General features: G+C 46.5%; 1 protein-coding gene across 2 annotated transcripts in view; it reads right to left on the reverse strand.

Moving 5' to 3' along the window:
* The window catches only part of Stxbp1 (syntaxin binding protein 1), a 58,070-nt gene extending 51,995 nt beyond the window's left edge, over positions 1-6,075 (reverse strand). Inside the window, exon 1 of one of the 2 annotated variants that reach the window (XM_027423775.2) lies at positions 5,868-6,075. In XM_027423775.2, the coding sequence (XP_027279576.1) occupies positions 5,868-5,904 (37 nt within the window). In that variant the 5' untranslated portion in view covers positions 5,905-6,075. The remainder of the gene's footprint in view (positions 1-5,867) is intronic. The other variant, XM_027423776.2, reaches the window with a different exon arrangement.
* Positions 6,076-17,998: the final 11,923 nt, after the last annotated feature.

Below are 17,998 nucleotides of genomic sequence, written 5' to 3' on the forward strand. Positions count from 1 at the left end.
AGCTCAAAACACCAACAGCTCACAAGAAGACAAGAGTCTCATTATGTAACCCAGGTTGGCCTGGAAATTGTTACGTAGGCCAGGTCGGCCTCAAACTCCCAAGTGCTGACAGTAAAGGTGTGCAACCACCATGCCCGACAAAGAGAAATTTTGAGCTTCACAGGTTGGAATAACAGTATGTTACTGCCATTTCAGAATTCTGCATTGACAGTTTCTTACAAAGTTAAGCATATGCTTACCCTACAATCCATTAATCCTAACCCACAGGCATTTAGATAGCCATATGCTACATTCACATAAAAATCTATGGGTATATGCCAGTGGAAAGCTCAGCAGTAAAGGTGCTTGCCATGAAATCCGATGACCTTAAGTTACAAGGAACCACATGGTGGAAGGAAAGAGCCAACTCCAGACGTGCCCATTTGCCAGGATATGCATGTGCACATGCACACACGGGCACAAAATAAATAAGTGTAATTTTGTTTTAATCTGTGGGTAGACCTTTACATGTAATTGCCTGTAACTGGAAACAACTCAAAGGTCCTTGGTCTGGAGGATGGAGGACATCCATATGGATGAAAAGGAACAAACAGCAAACACAACACAACAGCAAATGCAATACGGTATATGAAGGAAGTCACTTTTGGGGAGGACAGGGCAGTTGAGACAGGGTCTCACATGGCCCTAGCTGGCCTCGAACTTCTCATGCAGTTTAGTGTAGCCTAGAACTTGCTGCAATCCTCCTGCCTTGACCTCCTTAGTGCTCAGATTGCCATCATGTACTACTACCACCCTTGATGAAAGAAAGGCAGTTTTAAAAAGTGTGTGTGTGTGTGTGTGTGTGTGTGTGTGTGTGTGTGTGTGTGTATCTGTACATGAAAGCACATTTGTGCAAACAAATGGAAGTCAGCAGCCAACATTGGTGTCTTCTGCTATCTCTATGCACCTTAACCTGTGGAGCAGTTTTGTTGGCCAGTACCGTCCAGGGATCCATCTGTCTCCTCCACCCACTCCCTCCTGGCATTTTTACCTGGGTGCTGGGGATCTGAACTACTCAGGTACTAATGCTTGCACAGCAGGCACTTTATCAAGTGGGGCCATCTCCCCAGTCCCAGAAATCATATTTTAAAAGCTGTGCAAGGTAGCATACACCTTTAATCCCAGCACTCCAGAAAGCAGAGCAGGTGGATCCATGAATTCAAGGCCGTCCTGGTCTGCACAGTGAGTTCCAGAACAGCCAGGGATACACAGAGAAACCCTGTCTCAAAAAACAAAACAAAAAGAGTTACAAGCTATGTTCCATTGATATGGCATTCTGGAAGAAGCAAAACTAAAGAGAATGGAAAAAGTCCAATGGCTGCCAGGAGCTGAGAGTGGGAGAAGAAACTGTCCATAGGGCTGGAGAGATGGCTCAGAGGTTAAGAGCACTGACTGCTCTTCCAGAGGACCTCAGTTCAGTTCCCAGCAACCACATGGTGGCTCACAACCATCTGTGATGAGATCTAGTACCCTCTTCTGGCCTTCAGGCATACATGCAGAGGTAACACAGTATATATACTAAGTAAATACTAAAAAACAAAACAAGAAAAAAAGAAAGAAACTGTCCATAGGGGACAGCATGAGAAAATGTGTAATTTGTTTTTGTTTATCTACCTCCCTGTCTGAAATAGGTAGATGGATAGATAGACAGACAGATAGTCCCTTAGATTTGGGAGATTGCTCAGCTAGTAAAGCCTTGCAGGCACCATGGGGACCTAAGTTCATCCCCAGTAAAAAGCTGGTACAGAGGCACAAGAACCCATAGTCCCAGCTGACAACAGGGTCTGAATTTTTCCCATAATTCTAGTTACTGAGTCTATTTTCTTTCTCATTAGTTATTTGTGCAACATTACCTGAGTGCCAGCACCTAAATCATGCACATAAGAGCAAGACACCTATATTCTCCCTTGAAGAAACTCACGAACTAGATGGGCAAGACAATACACATAAGTGCAATACAATGAGTCTGTCCTACTAAAGTGTTCTGGGAAAGCAGTGGAAAGCCTCACCGAGGACTGTCCATTATAATAGTTTAACTAGTCCCATTTTGTTGTTTTGTTTTTGAGACAGGGTCTCACTAAGGAGCCCTGGCTGGCCTAACACTTACAGAGATCTTCCTGCCTCTGCCTTCCAAGTACTGGAATTAAAGGCATATGCCACCATGCTTGCCTGGCACAGACCAATGTTTTATTCAACTTTGAAACTCCCATAGTTACTAGCAAGCTCTAAACACTGTCTGTAGAATAAGTTGCCAAATCAACCCATACTCTCTTTTCTTATATGGACAGCTGTGGGCTATTCAACGGCACTCAACTCTGAAGGGAACAACAGGGCACTGGGGCTGGTACTGCACATGCACAAGGCTCTGCCTTAGACTGGGGCAGATTATAGGGGAAAGCAAGGAGCTCAAAACTACTTTCATTCACATCCTAAATGACATTGTTCATTCAGAAAATGTGGGCCTCCCCCAACCAATCAGACAAACAAAAACAAGCAAGATCATTTTTAATTATCACAAAAAACTAACAATGACTGTGCTGGCTAGTCTTCTGTCAACTTGACACAAACTGGAGCCATCAGAGACGAGGGGGGTCTCAATTAAGAAAATGGGGCTGTAGGCAAGCTTGAGGGGGATTTTCTTAATTACCGACTGGAGTAGGAGGAGGGCCCAGGCCACTGTGGGTGGACCACCCCTGGGCTAGTGGTCCAGTGTTCTATAAGAAAGCAGGTTGAGCAAGCCATCAGGAGTAAGCAGCACCCTCTATGGCCTCTACATCAGCTCCTGCCTCCAGCCTCTTGCTCTGTCCTGATTCCTTCAATGATGATGTGGAAGTGTAAGCCAAATGTTCATCACAGCAATAGTTACCCTAAGAAAGTGATTATGGGATGCAATTTAGATCAAGAGGACCAGGCTATGCAGGTGACATTTTAACTGGTGTGTGTAGTTGTTTTTAAAACAGCAGCTTTAGAGCCAGGCGGCTGTGGTGCATGTCTTTAATCCCAAAACTCAGGGAGGCAGAGGCAGGCAGATCTCTGAATTCAAGGCTATCCTGGTCTACAGAGTGAGTTCCAGGACAGCTAGAACTACACAGAGAAACCCTGTCTGAGGTGGAGGGAAAGAGAGAAGCACTTTAGGTGTAGATGTAGTTTCGTGGGTAGAGCCCGGGGTTCAATCCCCAGCACTGACTGAGACAGCAGCAGCACACTCCAAAAGTAGTAGAAGCTAGAGGATCAGTACTTCACTCATCTTCAGCCAGCCCCAGGCTCACCTGAGCTACATTAGACTCTGTTCTCAAGACAGCAAAAAAAGAAAAAACAGCATCTTTATTTCACTCTTATTTTTGGAAGAAGAAAGTTGAAGTAGAAACCCCACCAATCCCATTAAAATGGAATTTAAGATGTATTTTCCTAAAGCACATGCCTAACTCAATTGTCACAGAAATAGAATCCTGTTCACACATTCACAATTTTTTTTTTTTTGTAAAATTGGGTTTATTTTTGTACACCACGGTTTCACTTTGTTTCAAAAGAAATTCTGGCCATATTGCACACTGATTTTTTTTTATCTTGATGCTTACTTCTAAAAGAGGCAAGGCAAGAGGTGATGGTGACACCTACATAATCAAGCATCTAGGCAAAAGGATGAAAAAACCCTATTTCTGAGCTCAGTATGGTGGTGCAAGCCTGTAATCTCAGCATTTTGGCAGGCTGAAGCAGGAGGATTACCATGAATTCAAAGCCAGCTTGCACTGGGTAGGAAGTACCAGGCTATCCAGGGCTACAAAGTGAACCCTTATCTCAAATAAACAAAAAATAAGCTGGACAAGGTGACTCACACCTATAATATTCTCAGCATTTGTGAGGCTGAGGCAGGAGGATTGAGATAAATTTAAAGGCCAGTCTAGGTTACATAGTGTCTTCTGGACCAGCAGTCTGGACTACAGTGGCTCTGTTCTGTGGTGGGCATTCCATATTATGTATTTTATTTTTCAAATGTAGTATTCAAATATAACACCTGGAAGGAGTGAAGTATGACATTCCACTCCACACCCCTAAAGCTTGAAAAGGGGTTTTTAAGAGGAAGTTATGTATATAGAAAGCAAGGGAGTTATTTTTTACTTAAGTTGCAAGGAAATGGACACCAAGAGTTTTTTTGTTTTGTTTTGTTTTTTTGGACACCAGGTTTTTTTTTTTTTAAAAAAAAATTAGTCACGGATTTCAGCAAGCCATTTAACTGCTCCTAGCCTCAAATTTCTTCCTCACTGGTGAAAATGAAGATGTTGACATTAGCAAATCCCAATGGATCCCCCAGTCTTAAACAGAGTTTCCTCAGAAACAGTTCAAGGAACCTTTACAGCATGGTTGTTCGTGAGCATTTTTTTTAATGACCATTTTAGGTTTTGTTTTTATAACAATTCCATCTGACATATTAGATCAGGAAATGCTGTACATGGCTAGATTACACCAAAAGAGTATTCCCCATTTACCACTCTAAAGAATAAGGGAGGGCAGCTGTGTCCATCAACGGTCATGCTGCATTTGATGGGGCGGGGGAGTGGGGGAAGAGTCGGCAAGAGCAAGCTCTCTTAGGAGAGGCTCATTGAAAAAGGAAACTGTAAATTCCCACCTCTCCTTCAGGGAAAAGACACTTTCATTTTCTCTTACTCTAAAAACGGGTAGCGAAAGCCACAGCAATCCTCAACGTTTTCATTATAAAGACGTGCCAAAATATCGAAGAGGTGCTATTTCTCTACCTAGGCCACCCATCTTATTTGAGAACGCCGTTTTTAAATACCCACAACCGGTCCTCACGTCGACGATCACCATCCAATATAAAAATAAATAATTTAAAAATGTCTGCTGTGCCTTTCATGCAAACCCATCAACAATCATATTTTCCCCGCAGCGACACCCAGGGCCGAGTCCCGCAAGCAGCGAGACTGCAGACTGCGGCGCTGGCGGGGCCACTCCTCCCGCGACACTCTGAAGCCCTCCCTTCTCCCTGGGGATTTCGAAGGGTTCCAGACCCCGCTAAGACCCCGCCCTTGAAGTCCAGCCCCGGGAAGGGAAGGCGGAGAGAACCCCGTGGCTCCAGCCGGCGGGCGGGCGAGGAGACCGCAGCGCCGCAGGAAAACGCTGCGTCCCCTCCCCAGCTGGCAGGAGCAGCCCTGGTGGCGCGCGCCTCGCCGCTCCCAGGTGGGTCCCTGCAGCCGGGGACAGCGCCCTGCTCCTGGGAGAGGGAGGCAGGGAGGGAGGAGGACGCAGGCCGGGCTTCGTTCGTCACGATTCACGAGGGAGGGTGGGAGAGAGGGAGGGATTGGAGACCGGGGGGTGGGGGGGAGAGGAGCGGAATCAGGAGCTCTAGCAATGCAGAAGGCAGAGAAGGGAAGCAGGAGGAAGGCAAGAGTGGAGAAGAGTTGGGGTGCAGAGGGTGATGCTGCAGAGGAGGCTACTGGGCTGGAGGGGATAAAGGCGCGGATGGGGGAGGGAGATGCGTGGTCTGGGGTGAAGAGGGAGAGAGGAGAGAGACGGGATGGGAGGAAGGAGAGATGGCGTGATGGAGATGACAAGGAAAATGGGATGTTTATGAAGGCGAGGTGTGAGGAGGAGGGATAGCATGAAAAGGAGAAGGAGGAATAGAGACCGGAGAGGCGTCTAGGGTAGGAGGATCGAGGTGAAGAGGGGTCGGGGAGAAGCGTGAGTCAGAGAAGCTTGCTGGCCGCAGGAAGCCAGAGGGGCTTCCCTCCCGGGAGGGCGGCGCCTGGGTAACGGGTCCCACCGGCCAGAGGCCAGGAACTGGCCCCCGGGCAGCACCCCACGCCACTTACTCTCTCCGACCACCGCCTTAAGGCCAATGGGGGCCATGGCGTTGTGCGAGTCTCCGGGCTCCGACGCTCCTCCCGCGACACCGTCACCTCCCCCAGGCCGCGCGCCCCGCTGTCTGCAGTCGGTCGCCCCGCAGCCGCACTCGGGACCGACTGACGCGCGGACTTGGCGCGGGGGCGCGACTCGGGCCAGAGCGAGGCTGCCTAGCGGCCAGCGCGCGCGGGAGGGGCGGGGCGGCAGGGGCGGGGCCCGGGCCAGCCGTCATCGTCACCCGCCCGCTTTCACCAATAGTAACACGACCTGGGCGAGAAAGCCCCGCCCTCTTGGATGGATGTGCTCCGGGCGCGTCCTCCCCTGCGCCTTACGCGCGCGCCCGGGGCTCAGGGTCCTAAAGTCCCCTTCGTCAGTCAGCTCTGCACTGGCAGCCCAGACCTTGGGAATCTCCCGAAAGCCAGGCTGAGATGCTCTTTCTGCTTTCTGAAAGCCTTCCATTTTCCCCTGCCAACAGAAAGAACGCCAAGGGCAGATTCTTATTAGCTGTACCCATTCCCGGCCGCAACGTAGACTGACGGTACATGGAAACTATCCCTGTGTCTATTTACCCATCGTTGACAGAGCGCTAAGCTCTGTGCCACGTACTTTTCAGGCATCATTTTTCTAAATTCGCGCAATAATTGAGCATCGTTTCTAATCTTCCTTTTCAGGTGCAAAAACAAACATCTGAGGCACTTGCTGCTGTGCCAGTATCTATCATTCACTAATATTGTTTTCCCATTATTATGTGCAAGATGACATTTTGTACATTGAGCCTGCACTTTTGCACAAGACACGGTTGGTACAAACCCAGTAATTTCCAAGATCCAAATCAAATTTGAAAATGCTATAGAATCAGCACTGAACTTAGCATCTCCTTCCTGGAGTGTACATTACTCAAATGGTCATATAGAGGTTTTCACTGTGCTATTGTTGTTAATGAAGAAGATTGCTTTGTTGTTGGTGGTGTTGTTTCTCTAACAGTCTTGGCTGTACTGGAACTCGCTTTGTAGACCAGGCTGGCCTTGAACTCACAGAAATCCACCTGCCTCTGCCTCCCAAGTGTCGTGATTAAAGGCATGGGCTGACACCACCCAGCAAAGATTGCTTTTGAAATATAGAAAAAGAGTGGGAGCTGTATCTCAGTGTAGAACACTTGCTTGTAAATGCAAGGCCTCAGGTTTGATTCCTGACAGTGAAAAATAGTATAAAATGCAACGGGCATCAAAGAAAAACTAACAAGTCCTGTTGATTTAAAAACCACAAAGGATGGGGCTGGAGAGATGGCTCAGTGATTAAGAGCACTGGCTGTTCTTTCAGAGAACCCAGGTTCAATTCCCACCATCCACATGGTAGGCACGACTGTCTTTGACAGTAGTCTGATGGAATCTAATGCACTCTTCCGATGTGCAAACATGCATACGAAACACCCATATACATAAAATACACACACAAGTAAATCTAAAGATTCTTCTGAAAAAGAAAAACCACAAAGGAGCCTGGTGTGGTGACACACACCTTTAATCCCAGCAATTGGGAGACAGAGGCAAGAGAATGTCTGGGTTTGAGGCCAGCCTGGTCTACAGAGCAAGTTCCAGGACAGTCAGGGCTACACAGAGAAACCCTGTTTGAAAAACCAAAATAGTAATGATAATAATAAATAAATATCACAAAGCCAGGCATAATGGCTCAGGCTTTTTGTTTTGTTTGTTTATTTTCTTAAACATTTTATTTATTATGTATACAACATTCTGCTTCCATGCATATCTGCACACCAGAAGAGGGTACCAGATCTCATAATGGATGGTTGTGAGCCACCATGTGGTTGCTGGGAATTGAACTCAGGACCTTTGGAAGAGCAGTTGGTGCTCTTAACCTCCGAGCCATCTCTCCAGCCCCCGGCTCAGGCTTCTAATGCTAGCACTTGGGAGGCATAGGCAGGCAAACCTCTGTGAGTTCCAGTATATCCTAGTCTGCATAATCAGTTCCAGCACAGCTGGAGCTACATAGACCCAGTTTCAAAAAAAAAAAAATCACAAAGGAAGGGCCATTGAATGGCTCAGTGTGTAAAGGCACTTGTCATCTGGTCTAACAACCTAAGTTTGATCCCCAGAATCCACTTGGTCCAAAGAGAGAAGAGACTCCCACAAGTTGTCCTCTAACCTACACACATACACACACACACACACACACACACACACACACACACACACACACGCGCGCGCGCACACTTGGTACCACACAATAAGTAAATATTATAAATTTTTACAACAGTTCTCTGGAACCAACTCCCTAAAATGGTCTGGCTTCCACATGAGTGCCATAGCACGTATACATACACAGTCACACACATCATTCAAATACACAATAATAATAAATGATTTTTTTGTTTTTTGAGACAGGGTTTCTCTGTGTAGCCTTGGCTGCCCTGAAACTCCCTCTGTAGACCAATCTGGCCTCAAACTCATAGAGATCCACCTGCCTCTGCCTCCCAGGTTCTGGGTTTAAAGGTGTACACCACCACTGCCTGACAATAAATTAATTTTTAACCATAAAGGAGTGCTAGACGTGTTGGCAAACATCTGTAATCCCAGAAGTTAAGAGGAGGAGGCACCAGGAAGTGGTGGTACACAACTTTAAACCCAGCACTTGGGAGACAGAGGCAGGCGAATCTTTGTGAGTTTGAGGCCAACCTGGTCTACAGAGTGAGTTCCAGGACAACTGGGGCTACACAGAGGAACTCTGTCGGGGAGGGGGGGGACCTAAAAAAAAAGGAAGAGGAAGGAGACTTTCTGTGAATTTTGGCTATCCTGAGCTACATGGTAATACCCCATCTCAAAAAAACAAAACAAAACAAAACAAGTGAGCTTCCAAAGCATGGCTCAGTGGATAAAGGCATTTTACAGCAAGCCTGATAACCTAAGGCTAATTCCTGGAGCCCACGTAAGGAGACAAGGAGAGAACTGAGTCCACAGAGTTGGTCTCTAATCACACACCATGACAAGTATGAGCACACTTCTTGCATAATAACAATAAATAAAAAACAGTCACAGAGGCCAGGAGATGCAGGAGTGAAATCAGTGAACACCCCATCAATGTGAACAGTCCTGCGATTTGGGATCCTTTCCACATATCATTCAGAAATTAAGTGATTTTACCAACAAGGGGCCAGGAGAGATGATGCCTCAGCAGTTAAGAGCACTGGCTGCTCTTCCAGAGGACCTGGGTTCAATTCCCAGCACCCACATGGCAGCTCACAACTGAAACTCCAGTTCCAATGAATCTGGCACCTCCACACCAACATACATGCAGGCAAAATACAAATCCATATAAAAATAAATAAAAATCTTTTTAAAAAAAAGACAAGGACCCTGAGATTCAGGTAAACTGTGTTGAGTAGTGATCAAGTAGTAATTCAATTATGTGTATTTATTTATTTATACAGACTCTCACTATGCAGTTCTAGCAGGTCTGACATTTACAGAAATACACGTGCTTCTGCCTCCTGGGTGCTGAGATTAAAGCTGTGTGCCACAACTCCCTGGCTTGTGATACTTTTTTTTTTTTTTTTGAGACAGGGGCTCTTGTAGCTCAGGCTGGCCTTAAACTTAATATGTAGCTCAGGATGACCTGCAATCCCTCATCCTCCTGTTGCTACCTCCCAGAAGTTGGGATTATAGGCATACATCACCACACCTGGTTTATGTCATGCTCAGGAACTATGTTAAGCAATCAGTCTACCAACTGAGCTATAGCCCCAGCCCCTGGTCATACAACGCTATGATTTAGATTCTGAATCACTGTTTTACACTGTATGACAAGAAAAGAAGCTAAACCTAAGGTTTGTCCCAAACCTAAGAGACCATATGTCCTAGCTCAATACACCAATGCCAGGGTGGAGTTTAACAGTGTTCTAGTGTAATCGATATTGTTGCCAACTTTACAGAAACTGGAATCAATAAGGCAAGCCCCCAGGCAGGCCTGTGAGGGATTGTCTTGATTAGATTAGACTCTGGGCATGCCTGTGGGAGATTACCGTGATTAGGTTAATGAGGTGGGAAGGCCCACCCACTGTGGGTGGCATCATGCCCTAGGTTGTGAGCCAGTGCACATATTCCTCCATTTCTTTTTCCTGATTGTGGACACATGTGACCAGCCACCTCAAGCTCCTACCCTTGTGCCTACACTGCTATGGTGGCCTTCCTCTTTTTTTCTTTTTTTTGGTTTTTTGAGACAGGGTTTCTTTGTGTAGCTTTGGAGCCTATCCTGGCACTCGCTTTAGAGACCAGGCTGGCCTCGAACTCACAGAGATCCATCTCTGTGTGCCTCCCGAGTGCTGGGAATAAAGGCGTGTGCCACCAATGCTGGGCTTGGACTTCCTCTTGAACTGTGAACCAAAATAAATCTTTTCTTCCTTAAACTACTTCTGTCAGGGTATTTTATCCACAGCAACAGGAAGAGGATCCCAGACATCTGGCCTCTACCCCTAAGAACCTTTTCTTTCCTTCCTAGAGGGAAGGTACAATATGTCTTCTCCCTGAGTCTCAGCTCTTCTTGGCTTAGAGATTCTGGTTTGTGTCTGGAGGAGATAGTATGTGTAAATGTGAGGGAACCCCGGGTACAGTTGTGATACCACATGCTCCTTCCTTAACCAGCTGTCATGTGTCAACAGAGGCTCCACAGTTAATGCATCTACCACAGAAATGTGAATTAGAAACTTGAGAAATCCCTATTCTTAAGGAGTAGGAATGTTGAGGGCTCAACTGCCATTCCTCCAGTCAAGTGGGCCAGTAAGGGTAAACTGAGTGTCCTCAGATGCCCAGGCCAAATGCTGTGGGTGAGGCATGATTCCTGCCCATGAGGGACAGGTGGCAAGGGCAGATAGTATTGAAAGAGTCATGCATTCCGGAAAGTGACAGAACAGGAAAGTGGGTGACAGGACATGTGACCAAGGAAGTGGCTAGGCTGCAACCAGAGTGGGCTCCCTGAGCCAAGGGAAAAGTAGCAGGAGGGCATGGGAGAGCATCCTGGTAAACACACGGTAGGTGCAAAGACACGGCAACAGAAAGGAGCTTGGCTTCTCCAGGAAAATGGCATCCATTGGGACCACATCTGAGAGCTTGAGGGTCAGGATGGAAGGCAGAGCTCTAGGGTAGGCCTAGCTGCTGTGCTCGGCTTCTTTCAGGTGGTGTGACCTTCTGTACAAGGGACCTCCTCAAAGACCACAGCAAATAAAGCAGCTCCTTAATTTCAGTAGAAAGAGGGACTAAAAAAGATGGTTTTCTGCAGATGTGCATGCCTGGGATGTTCCTGGTGATGGCTAAAATCAGAATGGATGCTATTTTTTAAATGATAGTTCAAGCTGGGTGGTAGTGGCTCAGGCTTTTAATCCTAGCACTCAGGAGGCAGAGGCAGGTGGATCTCTGTGAGTTTGAGGCCAGACTGGTCTACAGAGTGAGTTCCAGGACAGGCTCCAAAGCTATACAGAGAAACCCTGTCACAAAAAAAAAAAAAGAAACAAACAACAACAGCAACAACAACAACAAAAATAGTCCAAAGAGCAAGTGGATGACAGACTGTGAACTTGCCAAGGAACCCTGACTTTGGTGGGTGCTGACTCCTATAGTCCAGCACTTGGGTGGAGGAGGCAAAGGACAGTGTTTGAGATAATCATTTCATCTTTGGCTACACAGCAAGTTTGTGGGTAGCTTTAACTTACATGAAATCCTACCAGAAAAATTAAAGATCTCTACTCTGATTTTGAGATCATGCTAAATGTGGAATCTAACACCTGGTCCCAGGCTTCCTGACATCTCTGAACCTCAGTTTCCCTATCTGTGAAGCCTCTCTCTCAGGGTGGCTCTGAGGATCCAGGACAATGACCAACATAGCAGTGTACAGTCTCTCCCAGGCAGACAGCACACACTGTATCTAGGTAGGGACAGTGTTGAGACAGGCTGGCCTCAAACTAGCCATACTGCTGCCTCAGCCTCTTGAGTCCTGGGATTATGAGTGAGCTGCCACACCCAGTTGTCTATATTCTGCATTGACTGAGAGTTCCGCACCGCACAAAACACGAAGTAATTTCCATTGGGGGGTGATACTATTTTTTGGAGCCGCCAAGGTCAAGCCATCTGGCCCAGGTCATAAGGCTGTTAAGTGTAGACTGGTATCTCCACACGGCTCCTGACTTCCTAATGCCCAGTGGAGAACTGCAAAGCCCAGGACGCAGCTCCGAGGCCCCAGCGGAAAGAGAGGTTTGGCTTTGTGGGTGGGCAGTTTGTTCTGAGTGTATCAGCCACAAGAAGCACATCACCTCGGGAGTTTGGGCCCAATCAGGTTCAGTGTCTGTCGCTCCACCTTAGCACCCAACCAGACTGGATGATGCGGCAGGACGCTTAGAGGTCTGGCTTCCCCCACCCGCAGAGGCGCAGGTGCGCCTACAGCTACGCATGCGCATGGTGGCCCGCAGCCTCTGCAGAGCCGGCTGCAGACCCGCAGCTGGCGTGGGAAGAATCCTATGAGTTACGCTCGGGTCACGTGATGGGGAGAGCTGAGCTGACCAGATGAACAGGGTGGTAAGAGGAGAAGAGATTGGGGCTGCGGGCAGTTTACGAGAGAGCTGCCTGGAGGACCCGAGAGTAAGAAAACACATTAGCAAGAGTGGAGTGAATTAGAGAGAAGCAACCGAGTGAAGTGGTATAAATCAAGCATTGAGCTCAGCGTGTGAGCCGCCTGGGGCTTATACCTGCCTCGCTCTACTTCAAAGCTGCATGGCCAGCTGCGTTCTTCTGTGTCCACTCCACCCGTCCTCTCTGACTGCTGGGCCATTATTCACCACTCCCTGCACCGCTTTAGGTACAACAACAAAACAACCCACATTTATTTATTTATCTATTAATTTATTCGTGTGTGTGTGTCCTTGCAGGTGCACTTGTGGAGTTCAGAAGATAGCTTGTGTGAATCGGTTTACTTTTCCACCATGTGGGATCAAGGAATCAAAAAAGTCAGCAGATGCGGCTGCAAATGCCTTTACCCCCTGAGCCATCTCTCTGGCCCAGGAGGAGTCTCTAAAGGAGGGCTGGAAAGATGGCCCAGCAATTAATAGCACAGGCCCAGGTGGAATGCCCAGGTTTGATTTCCGGCACCCACACACCAGTCCACAACCCTCTGTAAGTCCAGTTCCAGGGGATGTGATGACTTTAACATCCTCTGACTCCTGCGTGTACAGAGTGTGCATGCATGCACTCAGACACAGACACACAGAATAAATAATTGTTTTAAGAAGGAAAAAGTTATGTCTCTGCCTTATCACCCACCCATCCACACACATGGAGACCTTGAGACAAGAGCTGGGCCTGTGACACTTCAGTCTGGGACCTTTGCTCTCAGGCTAGCTAACGTGTGTATGTGTGTGTGTTTAAGATGAAATATATTTTAAAAACCTAGGTCAGGGTCTCAAGGTCAAAGGACTACAGAGGACAGGCAGCTGTAAATGACCCCATAAATGTGACCAACCTAGGGGAACAATCCATACTCAGGTCTAGGCAGCAATTTACACAGATTATAGAAGAAATTATAGAATACCTTGGCGTGTTAAATGTTGCAATAGATGGGTGGAAGGCAGGTAGGGTCTCATGCTACCTAGGGCTGGCCTTGAACCTTCTATGAACTTGAACTGTGGAGCTTCCTGCCTTCACCTCCCAAGTGCTGGGATTATCAGTGTGGGCAACCACAGCCAGACATACAGTGGGATTTCATATTTTTTTTAAAAAATCATTTAATTATCCAGGTGTGGTGGCAGATGCCTTTTATCCCAGCATTTGGGAGGCAGAGGCAGGCAGATCTCAGTGAGTTCGAGGCCAGCCTGGTCTACAGCCAGGGCCACACAGAGACACCCTGTCTAAAAAAGCAAAGAAAGCATTTAATTATATGTCTCTCTGTGTGTGAATGGTTCTGTGCATGGAGCATACAGGCACCCTCAGAGGAATCATGTTCCCCTGGAGCTGTAGTTACCCTAAGTGTAAGCCATCTGATGTAGGTTCTGGGAACCAGTAACTGATTTTAACTGCTGAGCCATCTTTCTAGTCCCTGCAATGGAAACATGGGCAAGATTCCCAGCCTTGTACCCCTCAAATTAAAATGTTGACATCACTGTAGGGCAAGCACAACATATTAGAAGGTCACATTCATCCCGAGACTACCTACTTTAAAACTCAGGGAACTAGGCTTCCTCCCAAAGGAAGAGGTTGGAGTCATCCATGGGAAGAGAAGCCACAGTCACGGATGTACCCCATTCACACTGCTCCCCCTGGTGGGCATAGCTTTGCAGAAGGGTAGGGTGTGACTATCTTCACACCAAGCAGGATCTTCACCTGGGGAAAGAGCAATTAAGAGCAGTCCCTCTGCTTAGCCTGGCCCTGGGCAGTGGAAAAGACAGTGGGGCCAGCACTTTGAATGCACTGAGGCTATAAACCTGGGCAGCTCAATTTTGTATGGACATTCAAGGCCCATGGCCCTGAGACAAACCCAGGAACAAGAAGAGGCAAAACAAAACAAAACAAAACAACTTTTTTTTTGTTTTTTTTAAAAGGTAGAGTCTTGATGGACTCTACCAGAGAAGGCTTAAAGGTGTTTTTATCTGGTTTGGAAAATTAACTTGGCAGATTTTACACTTTGGGTATCAGAGAACAATTCATGCCTTTTACATAGATTAAGTTGTGGTTAGGTCCCTGAGGAAGTTTGCTTTCCAAGGGAGGAGATTGTTTTGTTTTGTTCTTCTGTGTTTTATTTCTGGCCAGTTTGGCATTTGAAATGAGCTTGGACACTGAGAAAGAGAAGAACTCAAATATAATCAATAATTAATAAAATAGTTGTTGTTGTGTTGGGTTTCTCAGTGTAGGTCCGGCTGTCCTGGAACTAGCTCTGTAGACCACGCTGGCCTCAAACTCAGAGATCTACCTGCCTCTGCCCCTGCCTCCCCAGTGCTGGGATTAAATATGGGCAACACCACAGCCCAGCTAAAATAAAACAATTTTTTAAAAGCTCCAACCTGGGGTTCCCATACTTTGTGCCAAGGACCCTGGGGTACCACAGTAAAGGAATGAGAGCGTGGTGGAATATTTTAGTTCTTAGAGGGAATATGGCAACACTAAAACTTCTGAATTAGACCCTGTGACGTTCCCCCCTCACCTTATATCTTGGTAAAACCTGGGTCTTGACAGTTGACAGGAAATCCTCAATAAGAATTTTATGATTTTTGTTTCTGTTTTTTTTGTTGTTTTTTGTTTTGTTTTGTTTTTTGTTTTTGTTTTTTTTTTTTTTTTTTTTTTGATTTTTCGAGACAGGGTTTCTCTGTGTAGCTTTGGAGCCTATCCTGGCACTCACCCTGGAGACCAGGCTGGCCTCGAACTCACAGAGATCTGCCTGCCTCTGCCTCCCGAGTGCTGGGATTAAAGGTGTGCGCCACCAACGCCTGGCTCTCGATAAGAATTTTAGAGATTGGAGATTCAGTTTGGATGGGAAGTCAGTGCAGTGTCTAATGGGACGCCAAGGATCAGTGTGCTCTTGTCCCATCAAGTCACGGGAGTCATATAAGACATTCAATTTTTATTGCATTTGTTTGTTTGCTTACTTATTTAGTTTTTACCGAGACAGGGTTTCTCTGTGTAGCCTTAGCTGTCCTTGAACTCGCTCTGTAGACTAGAATGGCCTTGAACTCAGAGATCTGTCTCCTCAGCCTCCAGAGCGTTGGGATTAAAGGTGTGTGACACCAAAGCCCAGCTTGTGTGTGTACATACCCAGCATGGCAAACTTCAGAGGTGAGAGGACAACTTTCAGGAGTTGGTTCTCTCCTTCACCAGATGGGCCCTGAGAATCAGGTCCTCAGGCTTGGTGCAAGCACCTTCACCCATTAAGCCATTTCACTGGCCCAAGCTTTTATTTATTTATTTTAGCTTTTATTGTATGTGTATGGGTGTTTTGCCTGGTGCTTGAGAAAGCCAGAAGAGGATATCAGGTCCCCTAAAACTAGAATTACAGATGTGAGCCACTGTGTAGGTGCTGGGATTCAAACCCTGGTCTTCTGGAAGACCAGTGTGCTAATTGATAAACCATTTCTTCAGAGCCTATAAAGAATTTTTTTAAAGATTTTATTTATGTATACAACATTCTACTTCCATGTATATCTGCACACCAGAAGAGGGCACCAGATCTCATTACAGATGGTTGTGAGCCACCATGTGGTTGCTGGGAATTGAACTCAGGACCCCTGAAAGAGCAGTCAGTGCTCTTAACCTCTGAGCCATCTCTCCAGCCCCCTATAAAGAATTTTTGAGGCAAGGTCTTGCTGTGTAGCTCAGGCAGACCTCACATTTGCAATCCTCCTACCTCACCCTCAAGTGCTGGAATGACAGGTGTGTACCATCTCCCAGCTAAGAATTATACTATTTTTCCTTTAGTTTGTGGTATCACTTGGCGTTGGAGGATCTGGGAGACTATCACTTTGTAGTATTGGGGATGGAACACAGGACTTTGAACAAGTTCTACCACTGAGCACACAGCCTTAGCCCAGTGGAGGGGGGGACGACAGTATTTTTTTATCAAATGGACCAAGTCATTAGGACATAGCATAAGCCATTTGGTCCCAAATATTTATTTTGGTGTTTTCTTTTTTCATTTTTGTCTCAACTATTGTATGACCAAACTATTATTAGGTATCTCTTTTGGTCTAGGAGTGTTATGGAAAAACAACTAAAACACAAAGGCAGCCATGTTTGGGTACCTCCATATAGGCCAAGTGTACCCTGGGACATTGGAGTATTTACTAGGCTGTTTGGTGTGTAGCCTTTTCTTCCCTGACTATTGTTACATTGTATTTTCCTTCCTTCCACAAATGCCTTTTGTGCCACCCCCAAGTTCCCTTAAAACCCTGTCAACAGTCCCCCTCCCCATCCTCTCAGGGTAACAGTCCTTAAACAATTCTGATTTGCTAAGCAACGTGTGTGTGTGTGTGTGTGTGTGTGTGTGTGTGTGTGTGTGTGTGTGTGTATGTATGTGTGTTCAGGAATCCAACACTGCTATGCCCACTTTACAATAAGAAAACTTAAGTGTCAAGAAGGAAGGGTCTTGATGGCCATGCAGAACGTAGCCCAGGCCAGGTCATAGCATCATTGCTCTTATCTCCCCCTATATCCCTCTCATGAGTGAGTAGAACTCGGTGACAGAGGATGAGAAAGCAGAGAGTGGAGACAGTCACTGGGAGAGGAGCCCATATACAGTAGGCCAGGCTCCTAATTTTGGTGCCCTTTTCAAGGGAGCCCCCAAAACCTGAATCTGCCCTGGCTCTGTGGGTCACTGTGAGTGAAAGGGTTAAACTCTCCCACTCTCACAGTTCTCTGAGAAGGGCAAAACAGGTGTCTCTCCCACAAAGGGCTATTTATCCACAATGCTCTTGCATTCAGGGACAAGACCTGAACTAGCCTCACAATGTCTCAAGGACAAATCCAATAGTCCCCTTCTGTGTCACATCTGAACTGGCCAAGCTTGTGCAAGTGTGTCATAATGATAAGACTTAAAAGTATACTAGTGTAGGGGCTGGAGAGATAGCTCAGTGGTTAAGAGCACTGTCTGTTCTTCCAAAGTTCCTGAGTTCAATTCCAGCAACCACATGGTGACTCACAACCATCTGTGAAATCTGGTGCCCTCTTCTGGCCTGCAGACATACATGCAGGCAGAACACTGTATACATAATAAATAATTAGATCTAAAAAAAAAAAAAAAAAAAGAAAGTATACTAGTGTAACCGCTACTTGTTTAACCAATTATGTTTGAAATGACTTAAGCACTCGTGAAATTCCCCTAGCTGTGCTTTAAAAAAGCCTGCCTGCACGCTCCTGCCAGGGTTGTCACCATTTTGTACAGGTGAACGACTCTACATGCATGCTGGAATATTAATAAATGCTCTTTGCTCTTACATATTATTTGAGTCTGGAGTCTTCCTTCTGCATTTCCTTGGACACTACATGAGGAGGGGTGGTGTTGTGTAACAGTTTCCTCAGGGATTGAAACATTTCCAACCTGCAAGGAAGTTCCTCAAGGA

Source organism: Cricetulus griseus, chromosome 6 (genome assembly GCF_003668045.3).
Source record: "Cricetulus griseus strain 17A/GY chromosome 6, alternate assembly CriGri-PICRH-1.0, whole genome shotgun sequence".
In the NCBI taxonomy this organism is placed as follows: domain Eukaryota; kingdom Metazoa; phylum Chordata; class Mammalia; order Rodentia; family Cricetidae; genus Cricetulus; species Cricetulus griseus.